We start from the raw sequence: 16,379 nt of genomic DNA, 5'->3' as shown, positions 1-16,379 counted from the left end.
CGGTGGTCTAGCGGTTCTAGGCGCTCAGTCCGGAACCGCGCGACTGCTACGGTCGCAGGTTCGAATCCTGCCTCGGGCATGGATGTGTGTGATGTCCTTAGGTTAGTTAGGTTTAAGTAGTTCTAAGTTCTAGGGGACTGATGACCTCAGATGTTAAGTCCCATAGTGCTCAGAGCCATTTTTTGTGTGCAATTTAGACGCCTTGCTCGCAAGAATCGTACTGTCCCGCGTACTTTAACTTTAGCACATTTCTAGTTGCCGCGCCATTTCTATCGCACATAGCAGTGCACCTGTTATCCGTGAAGAAGCAGATCCGTGTCTGCAAGATACCCATAACATCAATTACTTTCTCCTGAAAAGTGGTCTTAGCGTGGGACGACGTGTGTGACATGCTTTCCCAGGACGATCGCTGTGAAGGTGCAGAAGCAGCTAGGGAGGGGAAGGCAACGGCAACTGCAGCTGCCGCTTGTAGACAGTTCTTTGTTCTGTGAGGCGCGCCCAGGGTGGACACCGGCAGGTGACGAGCTCCCATTTAACAGCACTCACTGCACAGCCTGCTCAAAACATACAGAGTCTGTACCGGGCTTCCGAAGAACTGTTCCTTGCCGACAGTCTCCTTGTTATTCCCGTGCGCATATTGTTCCTGAAAAGAATGCAGCGATTTCTAACATTGTAAAGGCGTTATTAGACGACGATGCGCCACGAATGGGAAGATCTAGCGCACCTACCATCTGGCGACAGAATGGTGGAACTAAGAATTAGCAGGCACATTATCCCTCTTCTGAACTAGAAAGCAGTTCAGAACTCCAGCGAATCCGCACATGCGCACTAGACGGCCATGCACGGAAGGAAGAATTCTGAATATGCCTTCTCCTTGTTACTATTAAATGGTTTACTACTGTTGTTTACGCCTATGGCCAGTAGCTAATTATTTTCACATACTTGCTTCCTATTACACAAGCTGTTGGCGAAAATCATTTTTTGTACGGACTGATTCGTGTTCTAGAAATCGAACGACCGAACAAGCAATAAGCGTCCTTGTTCAGGGGTACAGTGAAGAAATGTGGGTGTATTATAATCGTGCCCGCTGTATTACAATGAAGTACACAGGTAAGCGTTTATTTCAGAGTAATTACGCATATAATTTTATACATGTGCGATTTTCGATTTGTGTATGTAAAGCCGCAATTAAAGAAAGGCTACGTTTGGACTGACTGCGTCTTTTGCTTTGTTTCAGCTTGCCAGGAAGGAGAAACTGGCAACAGTCGGCGAGGAAGTCCGTTCACAAAATGAGTGAACAAATGGTTTGATTCTTAATTCCGACTACATGAAATTGACTCCTACATTACTCTGTCACTTGAGCGAATTCCTTCCATCATTGACAGCAGCTTGCCGAAGTTAGCTATGTCCATTTCTAACCAAGTTTCGAAATTCCTCCGGATCTTAAAGGCTTCGATTCCATCATAAGTACGGAAAAAAAAGCCACAGCCTTCGTCCCTTCTTCCCAGTCAGGGCTGAACCCAACATCGCCAGGCTTTCGTCATTGCTGTCGTGCCCTCATTGCAGTCTAGTACGCACGCATGGATTCGGGCCTGGACTATTCGCGTGCGTGGTGTAAATCTATCGTCGTGAACGAGTCTGCAGTTCCACAGAGTACTGTTTAGCGTACAAATGTGCAAACGTTACGAACAGGAGTGGGCGAAGCCCAGTTCCCCGTAAAATATAGGAGCGGTCCTCGGCACACCCAATGATAGTGCTCACAAGCTACGGGATCGCAAATCTCTTCAGAGAACTAATGGCTAATCGTTTTATACGGTTAGTGACAACCGTCTAGACATGTAATGAACGCTCTACAGTTCAGCAATTGCTCAGACCATCTAGAAACATACAAAATTAATTATGTCCGAAAGAGCTTGTCTATACCATCATCACCCACTTGACGTCCACTGGTGCACGTGGCATCCTCTAGCTTTGACTCACTCAGTAATTACGCTCTTCATTTACATGCAAACATGTCGCTCCTCTACATTTTGTAACTATTTACCTATCAGCAACTGAGTAATCTTCTCGATGTTTTCCTGGAATCCGGCAAGTAACTTTCTACACCTTTCCTGGCTCTCGCAGAAGCATGCATCTCGCGACTGCTGGCTGAGCAACTCCAGTTGTTACCGCGAGGTCTGAGCCGTCTTGCCACAGTTTCTGCGGCTCTCCCTCCCTCCCCCCCCCCCCCCCCCCCGTCCGAGGTTCGAGTCCTCCCTCGTGTGTGTGTGTGTGTGTGTGTGTGTGTGTGTGTGTGTGTGTGTGTGCGCGCTCTCTCTCTCTCTCTCTCTCTCTCTCTCTCCTTAGTGTAAGTTTAAGTTAGATTAAGCAGTGTGTAAGCCTAGGGACCTATGACCTCAGCAGTTATGTTCCATAGGAACTTGCCACAAATTTCCAAATTTTCTAGTTTGTTAAATTGTTAGCGCATTAGAAGTAGACTTCCCAACGCCATAAAATTTTCAGTTATCACAACATATTCACTGTAATGAGGATTCATCATTTATGACCAGCTATCATTGATCAATCATCATCATCAATTCATTCATTCCATATCGTACGACACACGGATTTTTTTCAGACTCATTACAAGCGTAGTTTCAAGAATTATTTACTGTACCGGACGCACTGCAGGCCATTTCTACTCTATTAGGTGCTAACTCCAGCCAGTAATTTGTTCAAATATTTTAAATGCTATAACTCAATTGGTTCAATGGGATGTTACTTTTCTTTTCGATGTGCTGAGCGCGAGTCTTACAATAATTCATTTGGATGTCTTATTGTTCTAAGTTATAGCATTAGTATACGTTTGTCTGCAACATAAACCAATTTTATAATGCCAATTAGAAAAACTAAGATTGTTACGATACGTTCCAGTAACCCGTATTCCTTCTTCCTTTTCCCAGATATCTGTATACTTTCGCCATTGTCGTCAAGATATTGGCGATACAGAATCTTCCGACCCTTTGTCGTCGCCAACCCCCACTCCAGTCTCCTCTTCCAAATCTTAGTTTTGAACTATCCGTAGAAGTCTACTGAAAGATGCAGGCAGTCTCCACTGTACTTATATAGGCAGAATCATCTTGTTTTTTAACGTTTGGCTGTTCAGTTTTTGTTGCATAACTTTCTTAATGTTTAGCTAGTGACAATAAGTCGCGTACTGTCCACTCAACACGGACCGAGGCGACAGCAGATCGGCGGTGTCCTGTACTCACGGCCGTCTGCGACTCTGAGGCGCCCTCGCAGAGTAAACCCGTCAGCACGCAGCACGTGCGCGCACTCTGCCGCAGACGCGCACGGGCCGGGGCGCGCGCCCATTGGCTGGGGCGGGCGCGGCGTTGCCGCGTCTCCCAGCACGCACGCACAGGTGTGGCCGCAGCCGGCTTCCCACGGCGCCCGGGTGGCGCGGCAACGCCGCCCTCCGCGCGCCGCTATCAATCCTTTTTGTCCGTCTGACGGCCCGTTCGCATGCCAGATGATGATACGGTTTCACTGGCCGGCGAAGCGGGCGGCCGGCTCTCCACTTCCACCGTCTACCTCGTTTAAACGGAGCTCGACTTTGCGGACACCGCTACGCTGACGACGAATCAGCTGAGCAACCAATTACTGGCTGTTACCAGGCGACGCACCGACAGCTGATGCGTCTTTGTACTGCCGCGGCAGCCAGGTAACTAGACGGGACTCTGGGCGACTGCCAACGACCGACGCTCGACCGCGGGAATCTACACACGCGTTCGGATCTGTAGGACTTCGTTAGACCACCAGCTTCTCCGCTGAGTAGGCGCTACAGGGATGGTGATACGTCTGCACTCCACAGTAGACCTTACGGTGTGCGGCGGTGATTTCACCTTGTAGCACCATCGATCATATTGCAATCACCTACAGTATGCGATAAGATTATTTTTTTTTAAATTTCACCTCCGTGATTATTATGTAAGGTGTGAGTTTGAGAAAGTAATATATACACTTTTTGGCGCGTATTGTAGCACGGGTTCTTGATATTATCTGAAACTCTAAACCCTCCATGAAAGACGGTCTTTTTCTAACGTCTCGCACGACAGTTCGTTGAACTTTTCTGTTACTTGGCTTATCCTTCCCGAGCATCTTTGCAATGAACTGTTCCGATATCGGTCTTGCCCACGGTAAGATGTGTTCATTCCACATTACTCTGCACATAAATTCCTTGCTAATTTTAGGCTGTGACTGATTCCAGTCATTGATGGCTGGCTGCGTAAAAGATGTCGGATGCTTTACGCGCATTACGTTAAATTAATTTATGTTTAGGAGGTGGCCATCAGCCTTTGTACCAGATAAGTGATGACATGTAAATGTGTCTTCTCTTAACAAATTACCGTGTCACCTCCCTAAACACAACGATGTCACTTATATACATATTTTAACCAGTAAGTCATTTACATAAATTTATCGTGATAAGTAGACAATCACTGTTTACACAGATAACAAATAAAGTTGCGCATCTTGCTACTTATGGCAAACCACGCCAAACCTGCAAATTAGCACGGGCAGTGCAAGTAATCTCCCTGCTACGTGTTCGACCCCAGTTCATAACCAGCAACAGAGGGTGAATCTTTGACAATGGCAGTCACTACTCCTATTGGCGAAACGTCAGAAAAATCACTCAACAAATCCTGGCCGAAGATTCCGACGCTAAAGCCGACAGGCATCAAGTGAACAAGCAGTCACGAAACTCTCAAAGTTTTGAAACCACCACAAATTACAAAGATCGCATGGCCGTTCTAAGTCTTAATCTAAGCAAATCCTATCTCACCTAAAAATGCGAAATGGACAACTTGCAGATAGTAAATCAATGAACAAATCACTTTACTACAAATCAATTGGTGCGACAAGTGGACACGATCCGAACACCAGTAGAGACTGTCGGAAATTTTAAACTAAAACGAGTGCTTTTTAGGGAGACTGCTACTTTACATGAACAAACAAGCACTTCTCATTCATGATATAAATAGGAGAGCGAAATGAGAAGGGCGTTTTGTTTTCGACGTTTACGTAAACAGAACTGGGGGGGGGGATGAAGTAATGGAACTATACGCTATGAATCCTCCCGCCATATCCCTCACAGCTGCCTGGCGTCGCGAATTTGCATTATACCAATGTGACTTTAAGGTTAACTGTTTTTGAGCGCAGTTGCAGATTTCGCATGAAGCTACCGTTTCTGGCATGTGAGCCATGTCCTGAGTGTTTCGGATACTTCCAGAGCGATATAAATTTTGATTTTTTCCTTCCACGAAGAAATTTATTCCAGCACTGAGGTGAGAATGTAGAGGGACACGAAGAGAGAGTAATGGGAAATAAATGAAACTGTAAGATGCTTTCTACTGTGGTGATTCAGGCCACTGTTGTCCAATTGAATCGATCGTATAAGGAATAGAAGCCTTCTCCATCGAGAACAAAAGCATGATGAACAGACGAGAGAGACTGCTTGGACATTATTTAAGATTACCACATGAGTTGATGGAGGAAATTGTTGAATAGATGGTGAGAAGGAAGAATCGCCAACGCAGGTCTAGGTATGAGTCTTACCTGACCAAAAAGTTCAGAGACTAGATAAAAAGTACAGAAAAGTCGAGATAATCTCGTGTGAACAAAGCACACTAAGTTCATACAACGAAGTGAAACTGTGAGACACGTCGCTCTCCGAAAAGATCAGTTCTCGCGTCACATTTGTTCGTATGTCAGTGAAGTCCTCCACGTGTTTACCCTTCTCTAGAATTTATGCACTTCGTCGTTTATGTGGTAAGTTAGCAAATATAATACTAAGGCTCTTCAGCAGTGACGATCTTTTACAGAAACGAATTGTCCGCGTGTTGCATTTCAATCAAGTCGAGGCATGCGTCCACGCGTCGCCGTTTTTATTCGGGAGTGAAAGCGTGCGGGACGAACAGTACTCGCAGTCCCTCTTCTTCAAAATAACGCGGAGAATGTGTCAAACACTTGATTTAGAGATATTGCTCAGTAGCTATTTGTGACAACAGCGTTGACAAACACTGGCCACACATCCACTAGTATGTACTTGATCCATTTCTTACTTTTCTTAGTTCGAGCTGCCACAATAGATACTGCGCTTGCGTCGCTTAGGCGTTGGGAATAAAATGAGTGTCTGAACTTTTTGGACAGGCTGTGTATGCAGCAGATCGTCAATCAAGTGTGATGCAGGAGTAATATTGGAAGGATAACGCAAGCGAGAAGAATGGAGAACTGCATTATTCCAGCGTTGGGGCTCACGGCCGAAACAGCAACGCAAGTGATGAGGAATTAGCGGGAAAGGATATTTTCCATCTCTTCGAGTGGCCGTGGAGTGGGTCAGCTCGGGGCAGACGGAACAAAAGGCAGCGGCGGCGGCCGCGGCGACCGGAAGAGCAGGTTTGCGGCGGCGGCCCGCCGGTCAATGGACCGGTGCGGGCGCCAAGGTCACGCCCAGCCGCCGCGCGCAGTCGGTCGCTCCTCTTCCTGTAGCGCCCGACGCCTAATTCACCAGCTCCCGATGTCACCTGCGTCAATTCGCGAAATGCTTCTCAGTAACCGCGATCCCGGTTCTCCCGCAAACAACAATACCGGGTGGTTATAACTGAAGAGCGGCTGCTCACAAAGGTCCACTGTCGGATCGTTTGGCAGCGAAACATGGTAGCATACGCTACTGCGGTAATGTGAAATGGATTTAAGCTGGAAAAAAATTGGTTCCTACTCTGGCCACCAGGTGCAAAACTGGCACTGAGAGTGCAAAAAAGACACACATAATATTTCTATATGTAATTTATTAGCAACAAGATATGGGCAGAAATGGTCAAATAAGTTGTAAGGTGGCAGAATATATGGTCAGATTCGCACCTTACATGAGACCTTTACAAATCGCAATGAGAAGGTGAAAATGACACCTAACTTAAGTCGACAGTTATGAGAACATTTGCCTATCAGTATGTAATACAAAAAGGGATGTCAGTCAAATGACGGTAATTAACACACCATTCCTATACAATGCATGTCTTTGAGCGGAAGGTAGAACAGGGAACAGGAGTCGAGTCGCTTTTAGTTTTGAAAAGCCAGCTGCCGTCGCGAAGCCGCCACGGACGACGCACTGGCCGCCTTCCACACCGCCCTCGCGGCCGAGAGGGCCGCCATGAGGGAGGAACTCGTGGCTGTTCACCGCCAGCTGCAACAGCTGCGTGAGGAGCTGCGGGTCCTCAGGAAGACGGCTATCCCCACCGCCAGCTCCACTGCGAGTCGGCCAGCGGGGGTTGACGCCTCCACCCAGACGGAGCCACCAGCGCCGCCAGTCAACGTGACGGGCGGAGCGGAGGCACCCATGGACATTGAAGTGGAGCAGCCTGCTCTCCCTCCCGACGGGGAGGTCGAGCCGCGGGCACACGACGAGGAGACGCACACTGAGACACCCCCACTTGCTGCGGCGGAGACTGAATGCCTGCCGCTCCCTACGGAGCACAGCGTTCAGCCTGTGCTGCAGAAGGTCGCCGCGTCTCTTCGTGACGGGACATACCCGCACCTGGACAACCCCTACCCATTTACTCCACCCGACAGGACGAAACCGGCCCTACCTCACCAGCCTTACGGACCAGTGAGGAACGACAAGGCTCTTAGAGGACTGGTATCGAGGAAGGACCTGACCATCATCAACCAACACCCTGTCTTCACGCCCACGGACTGGGAACACATCTTTGAGGTCTCAGCCCGGGGCGCGGCGGCTGGGGAAGTGCGTCCGGAAATCCAACAGCATCCAGCATACCAGCAATTCCTGGAGCTCGAGAAGAACTACACCGAGGAGGGACGAACCGATTCATTGAACAAAATCCAGACTTTATACTCAAATTATGCCGTCAAGACAATCCGTAAAATTCCCACGGATACGATGATGCCAGAAGACCTACCAGCAATCGAATACTTCGCCAGTCTAAAACTAGCGAAGTAGCCAGAGGCCCATCCCAACGAGAGGCCACACTGACAACAACAAAGCTGTCAAAGGAGGAACAGCAGCACCGCTGCTTAGCCTCCACCATCTCCGGACAGAGGAAGTCCGTGATTTAGACGACGACTGTCCACAACGGCGTAGCGAAACCGCGCTGCGGGAGTTACGCCGGCGACCACTTAAGGGGCTCCGGAAAGGCTCAAAATCATGAAAAGTTCAATTTTTACTTTTTTGCGTTTTCTGAATCTGCAGACTATTACCTTTTAATAGATGTATAATTTATTCAATTCCGAAGACTACAACTATTTTTAAATTTTTTTTGAAATGTGTTCTACATGGGCGTGACCCACTGTGGCGCTGTTAAACTGCTGTCAAATGGTGGTGTTATTAACGTCCGTGTTCATCAGGTACATTTTAGTGATGTGAGATAAAGTATGTGTTGTGGCTAACCTGTGATGGTTCAATATATATCGCTGGTGTGATTGTCGATTGTTTCATGTTTATTTACTCTGTCGTTATCTCGAAAATATTCGTAATTAATTCTGTTTCTTGAGTCTCTGTTTTGTTGAAGTATAATAATGAGTAAAAGTAAAGTAATTAGAAATCCTCTGAAGGCTTTTAAGAAAAGGAGAAATGTTGGAAAGCCAAAGGTATGTGTTATTACTGTAAACAATAAAGACGATAACCAAGTGGGTGAACCTAACCTCTCAAGTACACCTGCCCATAGCAGTCAAAGTGGGAAAGAAAATACTTCACAGAAGAAGCTTGGTTCAATGAGTGAAAACTATGAATGTTTTATGGGCGAATCTGATGTGAATGAAATATTTGATTTGTCAGTTCTCAAAGGAATTAGTTTTGTAGGAATTTCAGTGGGAGAGAGCGGCCTTGCAGACAGCAGCACGTCGCAGCTTACGATAAATACCGCGTGCAGAGGCGTAAACTTTGTTGGTTCACCAGCTTGCGTCCACTGTAAACTCGAGCGACTTTAGGTAATCTTGCGCTCAAATTTGTCACTAGACTAACCATCCACCGTAGACTTGATTGTCATCCTTAATAGTACCGAACTTTGAACCGGAATCTGACGGTTTTCGTAGTACTGACCAACATCATAACCCAAGTGTAGGAGCAATTTTGTAAAGAAACGTCCAATTAAACTTCCATATTATTGTGCTTAGGATCAATGTTCTTTCAGAGAGTTAATATTTAACATTGTTGTGTATAAACTTATTTCACTTCTTGATGTTGGCAAAATGCGTTATCCATTGCACTGTTTTTATGTTGGCGAGTTGAAAACTGTGTGAAAAGCTGTAATTTGGTGAGAAATATTGCGACATTGAACTTGTCATTTCACCTCACACAGTTGTTCTCAATTCAGAAATAAGCAAGCAATAACAAACAAACCCCCGCAACCTTACAAAGTGAGCAAGGGATAATGTTGATTTTATTATTAACAGTCACGTACGACAGTTTGTCCAATATCAGCATCGGAGTCGTCGACGAGGCGCTGCACTCCTAAAACGACGTGATCAACAGTTGCTTGTAGCAGTTCCGGGGGAATCTGAGCAGCTTCACATCAGGTACTGACCGAACGTGTCCCTGGCAAACGCGACGCGCTCTTTTAGGTATCCCCAGAGCCGAAAGTCACACAAATATCAGGTGATCTCGATGGTCATGCATCCGGAAAACCTCTGAAGGTAACACGTTCGTGGAAGGTTGCATTAGATAGATCTTTCACTGGACGAGTGACGTGAGATGTCCCATCTTGCACGAAAACACTGGTTTCTAAACAATTGCGCTCTCCGAAAGCGGGAATCACATTCTGTATAAGTGCAGACGTGGCGGTACACCTAAGAAGACCGGACCGAGGGGTAAAGGTGCTTGTGAAACGACACCACACAGTCACTTACGGTGAGTGCAATGGCTCTTCGTACATAACTCGGTTTGACAATACCCAAGTTCGGGAGTTCTGTGTATTCACTGCACCCTGTGGTGTAAAATGTGCCTCGTCGCAAGTCTAACTTTAATCCGTGCCAGGGACCGGAGAGCGAATTCAGAATGTTGCTGCGGGTTATGAGGTTCAGTTGCAGCACCGTCTGGATCTTGTACACTAAAACAGACCGTACAACTTTCCGTACTTGTTGACCATGGGATGGGCGGTTCTCGTGACACTGCACAACCCGGGACCTGTTAAGCATGGCAACAACAACGTTGCCTTCCTCTTCTGTTTGCCACACCAAGGTCACCCGTGTTTTCAGATTTATCATTTAATGACATCGTCTTCCCTTCACACCTTTCGGTCGGCGACACACTCTTAACGCAGCACTGTAACTGGTGACGGTCACAGAAAACAGATTCAATAACGGGGCACAGTCTCTTCTCGATGGCCATACCGTTCGCCCACGTTCCGGCTTGTCAAATTACAGCGTCGATGTCATATAATCGTACAGTTTACACCGCCAGATTTGCACCTGGCGGCCTAACCTGGAACTTTTATCCAGTGTCAAAAACCATTAGCATTATGTACCAAATTTCGCTGTCATACGATCATCACAGCCCGCCCTGGGCCTGTGTGTAGCTGCACTTTAGATACAGCCACCTGGTACGACAGGAGTAATTGGCTTGGTGGAATTCAGAACGTACTGGTAGAAAGAGCGCAAATATCAGTTTTGTACCTCAAGAACGAGGGATGGGAGGACTAGTTACCCGGTTCGGATTTTATTTGCTTTTCAGTAAGATTCTCAGGCCGCATCATGTGCCAGTGAATGAAGCAACGCAAGAGCTGGCTTGCGTCCAACAGTGCTTCCGCGAGCCCCTCGGACTAGTGGTCCTATCTTGTTCGGCGAGACTGGACCCAGTGGGTTGATTTTCCCTTATCCACCTTAAACGTATGCTGTACGGCAGGGGACGAGGCGCTCAACGTATAATGAAGGCAGCGGTGCGCGTTTGCTAGGCTATTATGGGTTTAGAGACGTCAGGTATTTCCAGCATCTCGAGGTTGAGAACCAGCATTTGAGTCAAAACAGAACCACTGATTGCCTGAAAGACCTTCACGTTTAAAAACACCTTTAGGAATAGCGTGCGGTTCACATTCTCCCTGCTGTAGCAGGCATGTCGTAGACACACTGGGCTGCAGGTGCTGTTTGCTACTGTTGTTTTCTGTGTGTCTTGGCTAAAACGATCCGTAGTGATCAACCTATTTATTCTTACAGGAACGAGACTTAATACAAATTCATCTACGATTTCGCCTGCGCGGGCGTGGAAACCTTTTCAGACTTTCCCGTGTCTGGAGGCGGATGTTGCGGCTTATTGAAAGTGTACGTGGTTCGTAAACAGATGTCTCATTACATGCTGCTTTCAGCTAGCTAGAGACAGTGTCTGATGGAAGAGAAGAAGACTTGGCGAGGTTTCATTAACTGCATTCGTTTCCCAAGAAACCTGAAATATTTTGACTGACGTGACTTTCGATCTACGTAGATTTGAAATATGTTCTTTTTTGCCTTGGTGGAGATTTCTGCGGAAATCCAAAGCAAATCAGCTGGAGTACTGACTACTAACAATGTGCGATCTCTGGCTCTTCATAATGCACTTAGGAGTTTTATCCTTCAGTTCAGTATTGGACATTGTAACCCAGTCGCCCTGGGCAAAGTGAGCCTAGTGGCCCTTTTTAAGATAGTTTTGTAAGTGCAGTTTTGCCGAGAACTGATTTGGCTTCGTCTTTAACGTTTCCTTGCTAATCTGTGACAATACGCCGCATAATTTGTATCTTGCGCGCAGCACATCGCAATTAGTGGATGTATCCAGGCTGCGGCCGCTATTAAGACCTCGCGCGATTCCGTGTTCTCTCTGACAAAGATGCGAAAAAACGTATAAGACTGTCTTTCTGCAATATATAGGACTATTCAAAAAGAAGGAACAGATTTCAAACGCTTCTTGTTTCCAAACTACGAAAGACAAACAATTCCAACGTTCCTGGAAAGAGGAAAGCTCAAAGTTTTATGAATTCAGAGTGGGCACCATGCGTTACACGACAATTATCAAAACTGTGGCTCATTTCCTGCCACACACGAAGTCGCTGGTCTCTTGTCATCGAATCCACAGCTTCAACAATACGGTGCCGCATACTTTCAAAAGGATCTGGCATATGGGGGATAAAAACGCTGTCTTTTACGTAAGCCCGCAGACAGAAGCCACTAGGTGTGAGGTCTGGAGACCTGGGAGGCCACAGGCGATGAAGTTCACATCCTGCTGCTCCTTTTCCAGTCCAAAGTCCTGGAACCGCGACATTCAGGTAACGCCTGACGTGTTTGTCGGTGGTCTCCGAGGTCTCCAGTCACGTGAAAGACAGCGTTTTTATCCCCCCTGTGCCTGACACTCTTTGGAAGTCTGCGACATCGCACAGTTGATTCTGTGGATTCGATAACGAGAGATCAGCTGCTTTGTGTGTTGCAGAAAATGAGCCATCGTTTTGATATTTGTGGTGCAACGCTTGGTTCCCACACTGAACGCATAAAAATTTCAACTTCTCTCTTTCCAGGAACGTAGTTTGGAAGCAATGAATGTTTGAAATCTGTTCCTTCTCTTTGAATAGCGGTGTGCATTATTCTTCGAACAGTGCAAGAAAATAGTTTCGGCACGATTTTTCTAGCCACGGTAGTACTCTGGCCCTACATCAGTTAGTTCCTCCGTGTACACTTCACTTCATTTCGGAACAATTAAGCGTCGGGGCACGTCAAACTTACAGCCAACGACAGAACTAACTTCTGCCGTAATAGATCCACAACCTTTGAGCTGTGTGGACCCTCTCCCGTTCCTAATCTGGCGATATTCGTCCTACTTTCTTTAATTTTCTTTCCGTCGAAGCAAACTACTACCGGCTACGATAAAACGTTTGCCGCAAGTGAACTGCGGCGAAACGTGTTGGAAATGTGCTAGTTTGTAGCTTGCTGTACTGTTATGCAACAACCTGTCGTACGGGAAGATTCTGTTTGACGTAACATACAAAATGCCGGAGCCGCACACCGAGGCCCTTCGACGAATTACAAATGTTCGAGGTACCTTCAATTCTGATGCACCATCGATCAGTTTGTTGAATTAATTATATTGCATAGTTTCATGATGGTAACAAATACTGCAGGAGAATGTTTCGATCCAAAACAACAGGGAGGGTACAGTATTAAAAAAGTTTCTTTCCTTAGATTGATGTAACGTGACCATTAATGAAGAGTGATATAGCGCTATACTCCTCGAATAATTATTTACTTAAAATACGTTCACGATAGCTCAAGCAAATAAATTGGTCGTAAATTAGCTAGGCACTCCTCCACACTTACAGGTTCTTTCGGTAGCAAAGGACATTAGTAATCATCCGTTGCTAAAAATGGCAACGCGTTACGTGGGTTCACTGTGTAAACTGATTTGTCACACTCGGCTGTTTTGTGTCCAACAGAGCACGAGTTTCCTACAGGGGATGCACGTCATCGATTTTTAAAAAAACATGGGCATGTGCTGTGTTGAAGTGGCAACCGCGCCCGCAAAGTCGATCAGCAGAAGGCATCGTGTACACAGGTCCTTTAAGGTGGCGAAGCGGCAGGAGTGAGACGTCGGTGTGGGGGCGGAGTCAGCAGATGCAGCGGCCGATGGGCCCGCGGCACGAAGCCGCCCGACCAGTTTACCGGCGCGGCGCGGCGCGACCCGGCGACCACGCCCGGTCGCCCCCAGCAGCTGACCGGCCGAGGTCGATGACAAGCCTTCGCCAGCAGCGCGTGACGTTACTCAATTCACTCAGGACAGCCGCTTCTCCGTTGACGACAAGAGACACTTGTCCGTAATGTTCACCTTGTCCGTTCCATTCCGTCAGCTACATGTGGTCCGGGATGACGGATCCTAAATCGTGAGCAATGAACACGCTACAATCAATAGTGACGTATGAATAAGTGTTTGGAGAACCTGTCTGGAGGAAGGGTGATGTATGTCGCTTAACCTCCTATCATACACTAAGGGCATAGTTCAGCGTTCACCACAACTACGAGACAATACGAATGCGTTTTAAATCACAAGGATTCAACTCCATTGAGAGAGAAACATTTTAATACATGAAACTATTTGCGGGGGTTTCGCAGCCAACTGTTTCAACGATGAGGAGGAAAGCCTCAGGATGAACAGATCTTGGGTTGCCCCATTGCGGCGAACGACGGGTGTGGGTAATACCGAATGGCAAAGGGAAAGCTTCCAGACCGCGGACCGGCAAATACGCAACCTGCGACTGCGGGTTCGACTACAGTGTGCCACCAGCAATTGAGACTGCACGTTTGACACCATCTACATCGATACTCTGCAAATCACATTTAAGTACCTGGCAGAGGGTTCATCGAACCTCCTTCACAATTCTCTATTATTCCAATCTCGTACTAGCGCACGGAAAGAATGAACACCTGTATATTTCCGTACGAGCTCTGATTTCCCTTATTTTATCGTGGTGATCGTTCCTCCCTACGTAGGTCGGTGTCAACAAAATATTTTCGCATTCGGAGGAGAAAGTTGGTGATTGGATTTAGAGAGAAGATTCCGTCGCAACGAAAAAACGCCTTTCTTTTAATGTTTTCCAGCACAAATCCTGTATCATTTCTGTGACACTCTCTCCCATATTTCGCGATAATGCAAAACGTGCTGCGTTTCTTTGAACTTTTTCGATGTACTCCATTAGTCCTATCTGGAAAGGATCCCACACCGCGCAGCAGTATTCTAAAAGAGGACGAACAAGCGTAGCGTATGCAGTCTCCTTAGTAGGTCTGTTACATTTTCTAAGTGTCCTGCCAATAAAACGCAGTCTTTGGTTAGCCTTCCCCACAACATTTTCTGTGTCTTCCTTACAATTTAAGTTTTTCGTAATTGTAATATCTTGGTATTTAGTTGAATTTACGTCTTTTAGATTAGACTGATTTATCGTGTAACCGAAGTTTAACGAGTTCCTTTTAGCACTCATGTGGATGAGCTCACACTTTCCGTTATTTAGGGTCAACTGCCACTTTTCGCACCTTTCAGATATCTTTTCTAAATCGTTTTGAAATTTGTTTTTATCTTCTGATGACTTTATTAGTCGATAAACGACAGCGTCATCTGCTAACAACCTAAGACGGCTGCTCAGATTGTCTCCCAAATCGCTTATATAGATTAAGGACCAGCAAAGGGCCTATAACACTACCTTGGGGAACGCCAGAAATCACTTGTTTTACTCGATGTTTTCCGTCGGTTACTACGAACTGTGATCTGTCTGACAGGAAATCACAAACCCAGTCACATAACATACGATATACCATAAGCACGCAATTTCCCTACAAGCTGCTTGTGTGGTGCTGTGTCAAAAGCCTTCCGGAAATCCAGAAATACGGAATCGATCTGAAATCCCTTGTCAATAGCACTCAACATTTCATGTTAATAAAAAGCTAGTTGTGTTTCACAGGAACGATGTTTTATAAACCCAGCAACTCGTATTTGCTAAACTTCACCAAAATCATTACTTTGACAGTTCGTCATTTCCTAACCGAATGCCCTTTTTTTTTGTAACCATTTACTTTCTAATTTGTGTTTGCCGCCTGAGTTACCGGCCGTTTTAGCGAACGACGCGCAAGCTGTTGACCGTGTTTAACTTTTGATCTGTCGTAACAATATTGCGAACGACATTTAATTTTTAGTTCAGGACCTCCGTTGTCGCTATGCCGTATTTTATGGACATTCCTCAAAGAGAGTGTCTTTGTTTCTAGCTGTCTACCCTTCCGTCAATTGGGCCTCACGCGTAGTCGTTTTTAACTCTTTCGTCTTAGTGTTCTACGATTCTAACATGGACGCGTATGACTTCAGTTGTTTTTGCGCCCTAAAACAAAAAAATAACTACTGATCCTGATATGAGCGACAACAGGCATCATGTCATGGTAAAGTTTCTCTCTGTCAGGAGAAACGTTCTAAAAATGTAAATATTGTGAGGAATCACTTTTTGTCTGGTATATTTGCCATCTGGCGTATCTTTGAATTTAAATACCAAGAGCAATCACAATTGTCCGGAATTTTTAGCGCTTTGCTCATCTTTCCATGTCGATCACGTAAGTGATACGTATTATTTGACTACCTGATAACGAGTAAAGCTAGGGAGAGGGGGATAAACTGATTTTTGTTTGAGATGTTCCGTGATGTGCAACAGTGGATACAAAATGATTTGATATCATTGTACAGAGAAACGGCTCATTAAAACAGTAATTTGCATCGAGTTTATTTTGCTCCAGTAGTTCTGTAATTATTGTAGTATAAACATTTCATTGTGATTAACAATATGTGCACGTTGATATCCAGAGAAAATGTTGATTATGAGTTACCGAAATTAAGTTTCATT

The 16,379-nt window shown here is 46.0% G+C and overlaps 1 protein-coding gene across 1 annotated transcript in view; it reads right to left on the bottom strand.

Annotated features, from left to right (window-relative positions):
• Window positions 1-7,194, bottom strand: part of LOC124606561 (zinc finger protein aebp2) — a gene marked incomplete in the record, with an annotated part of 76,274 nt that extends 69,080 nt beyond the window's left edge. Inside the window, 2 exon segments of the mRNA XM_047138544.1 lie at window positions 3,335-3,488; window positions 7,152-7,194. Of these exon segments, the coding sequence (XP_046994500.1) occupies window positions 3,335-3,488; window positions 7,152-7,194 (197 nt within the window).
• Between the last annotated feature and the right edge of the window lie 9,185 nt (window positions 7,195-16,379).

The sequence above is a fragment of the Schistocerca americana genome, chromosome 3 (assembly GCF_021461395.2).
Source record: "Schistocerca americana isolate TAMUIC-IGC-003095 chromosome 3, iqSchAmer2.1, whole genome shotgun sequence".
Lineage (NCBI taxonomy): Eukaryota > Metazoa > Arthropoda > Insecta > Orthoptera > Acrididae > Schistocerca > Schistocerca americana.
Note: the sequence above shows the minus strand (reverse complement) of the source record. Positions and strands in the feature narration are given on the sequence as shown.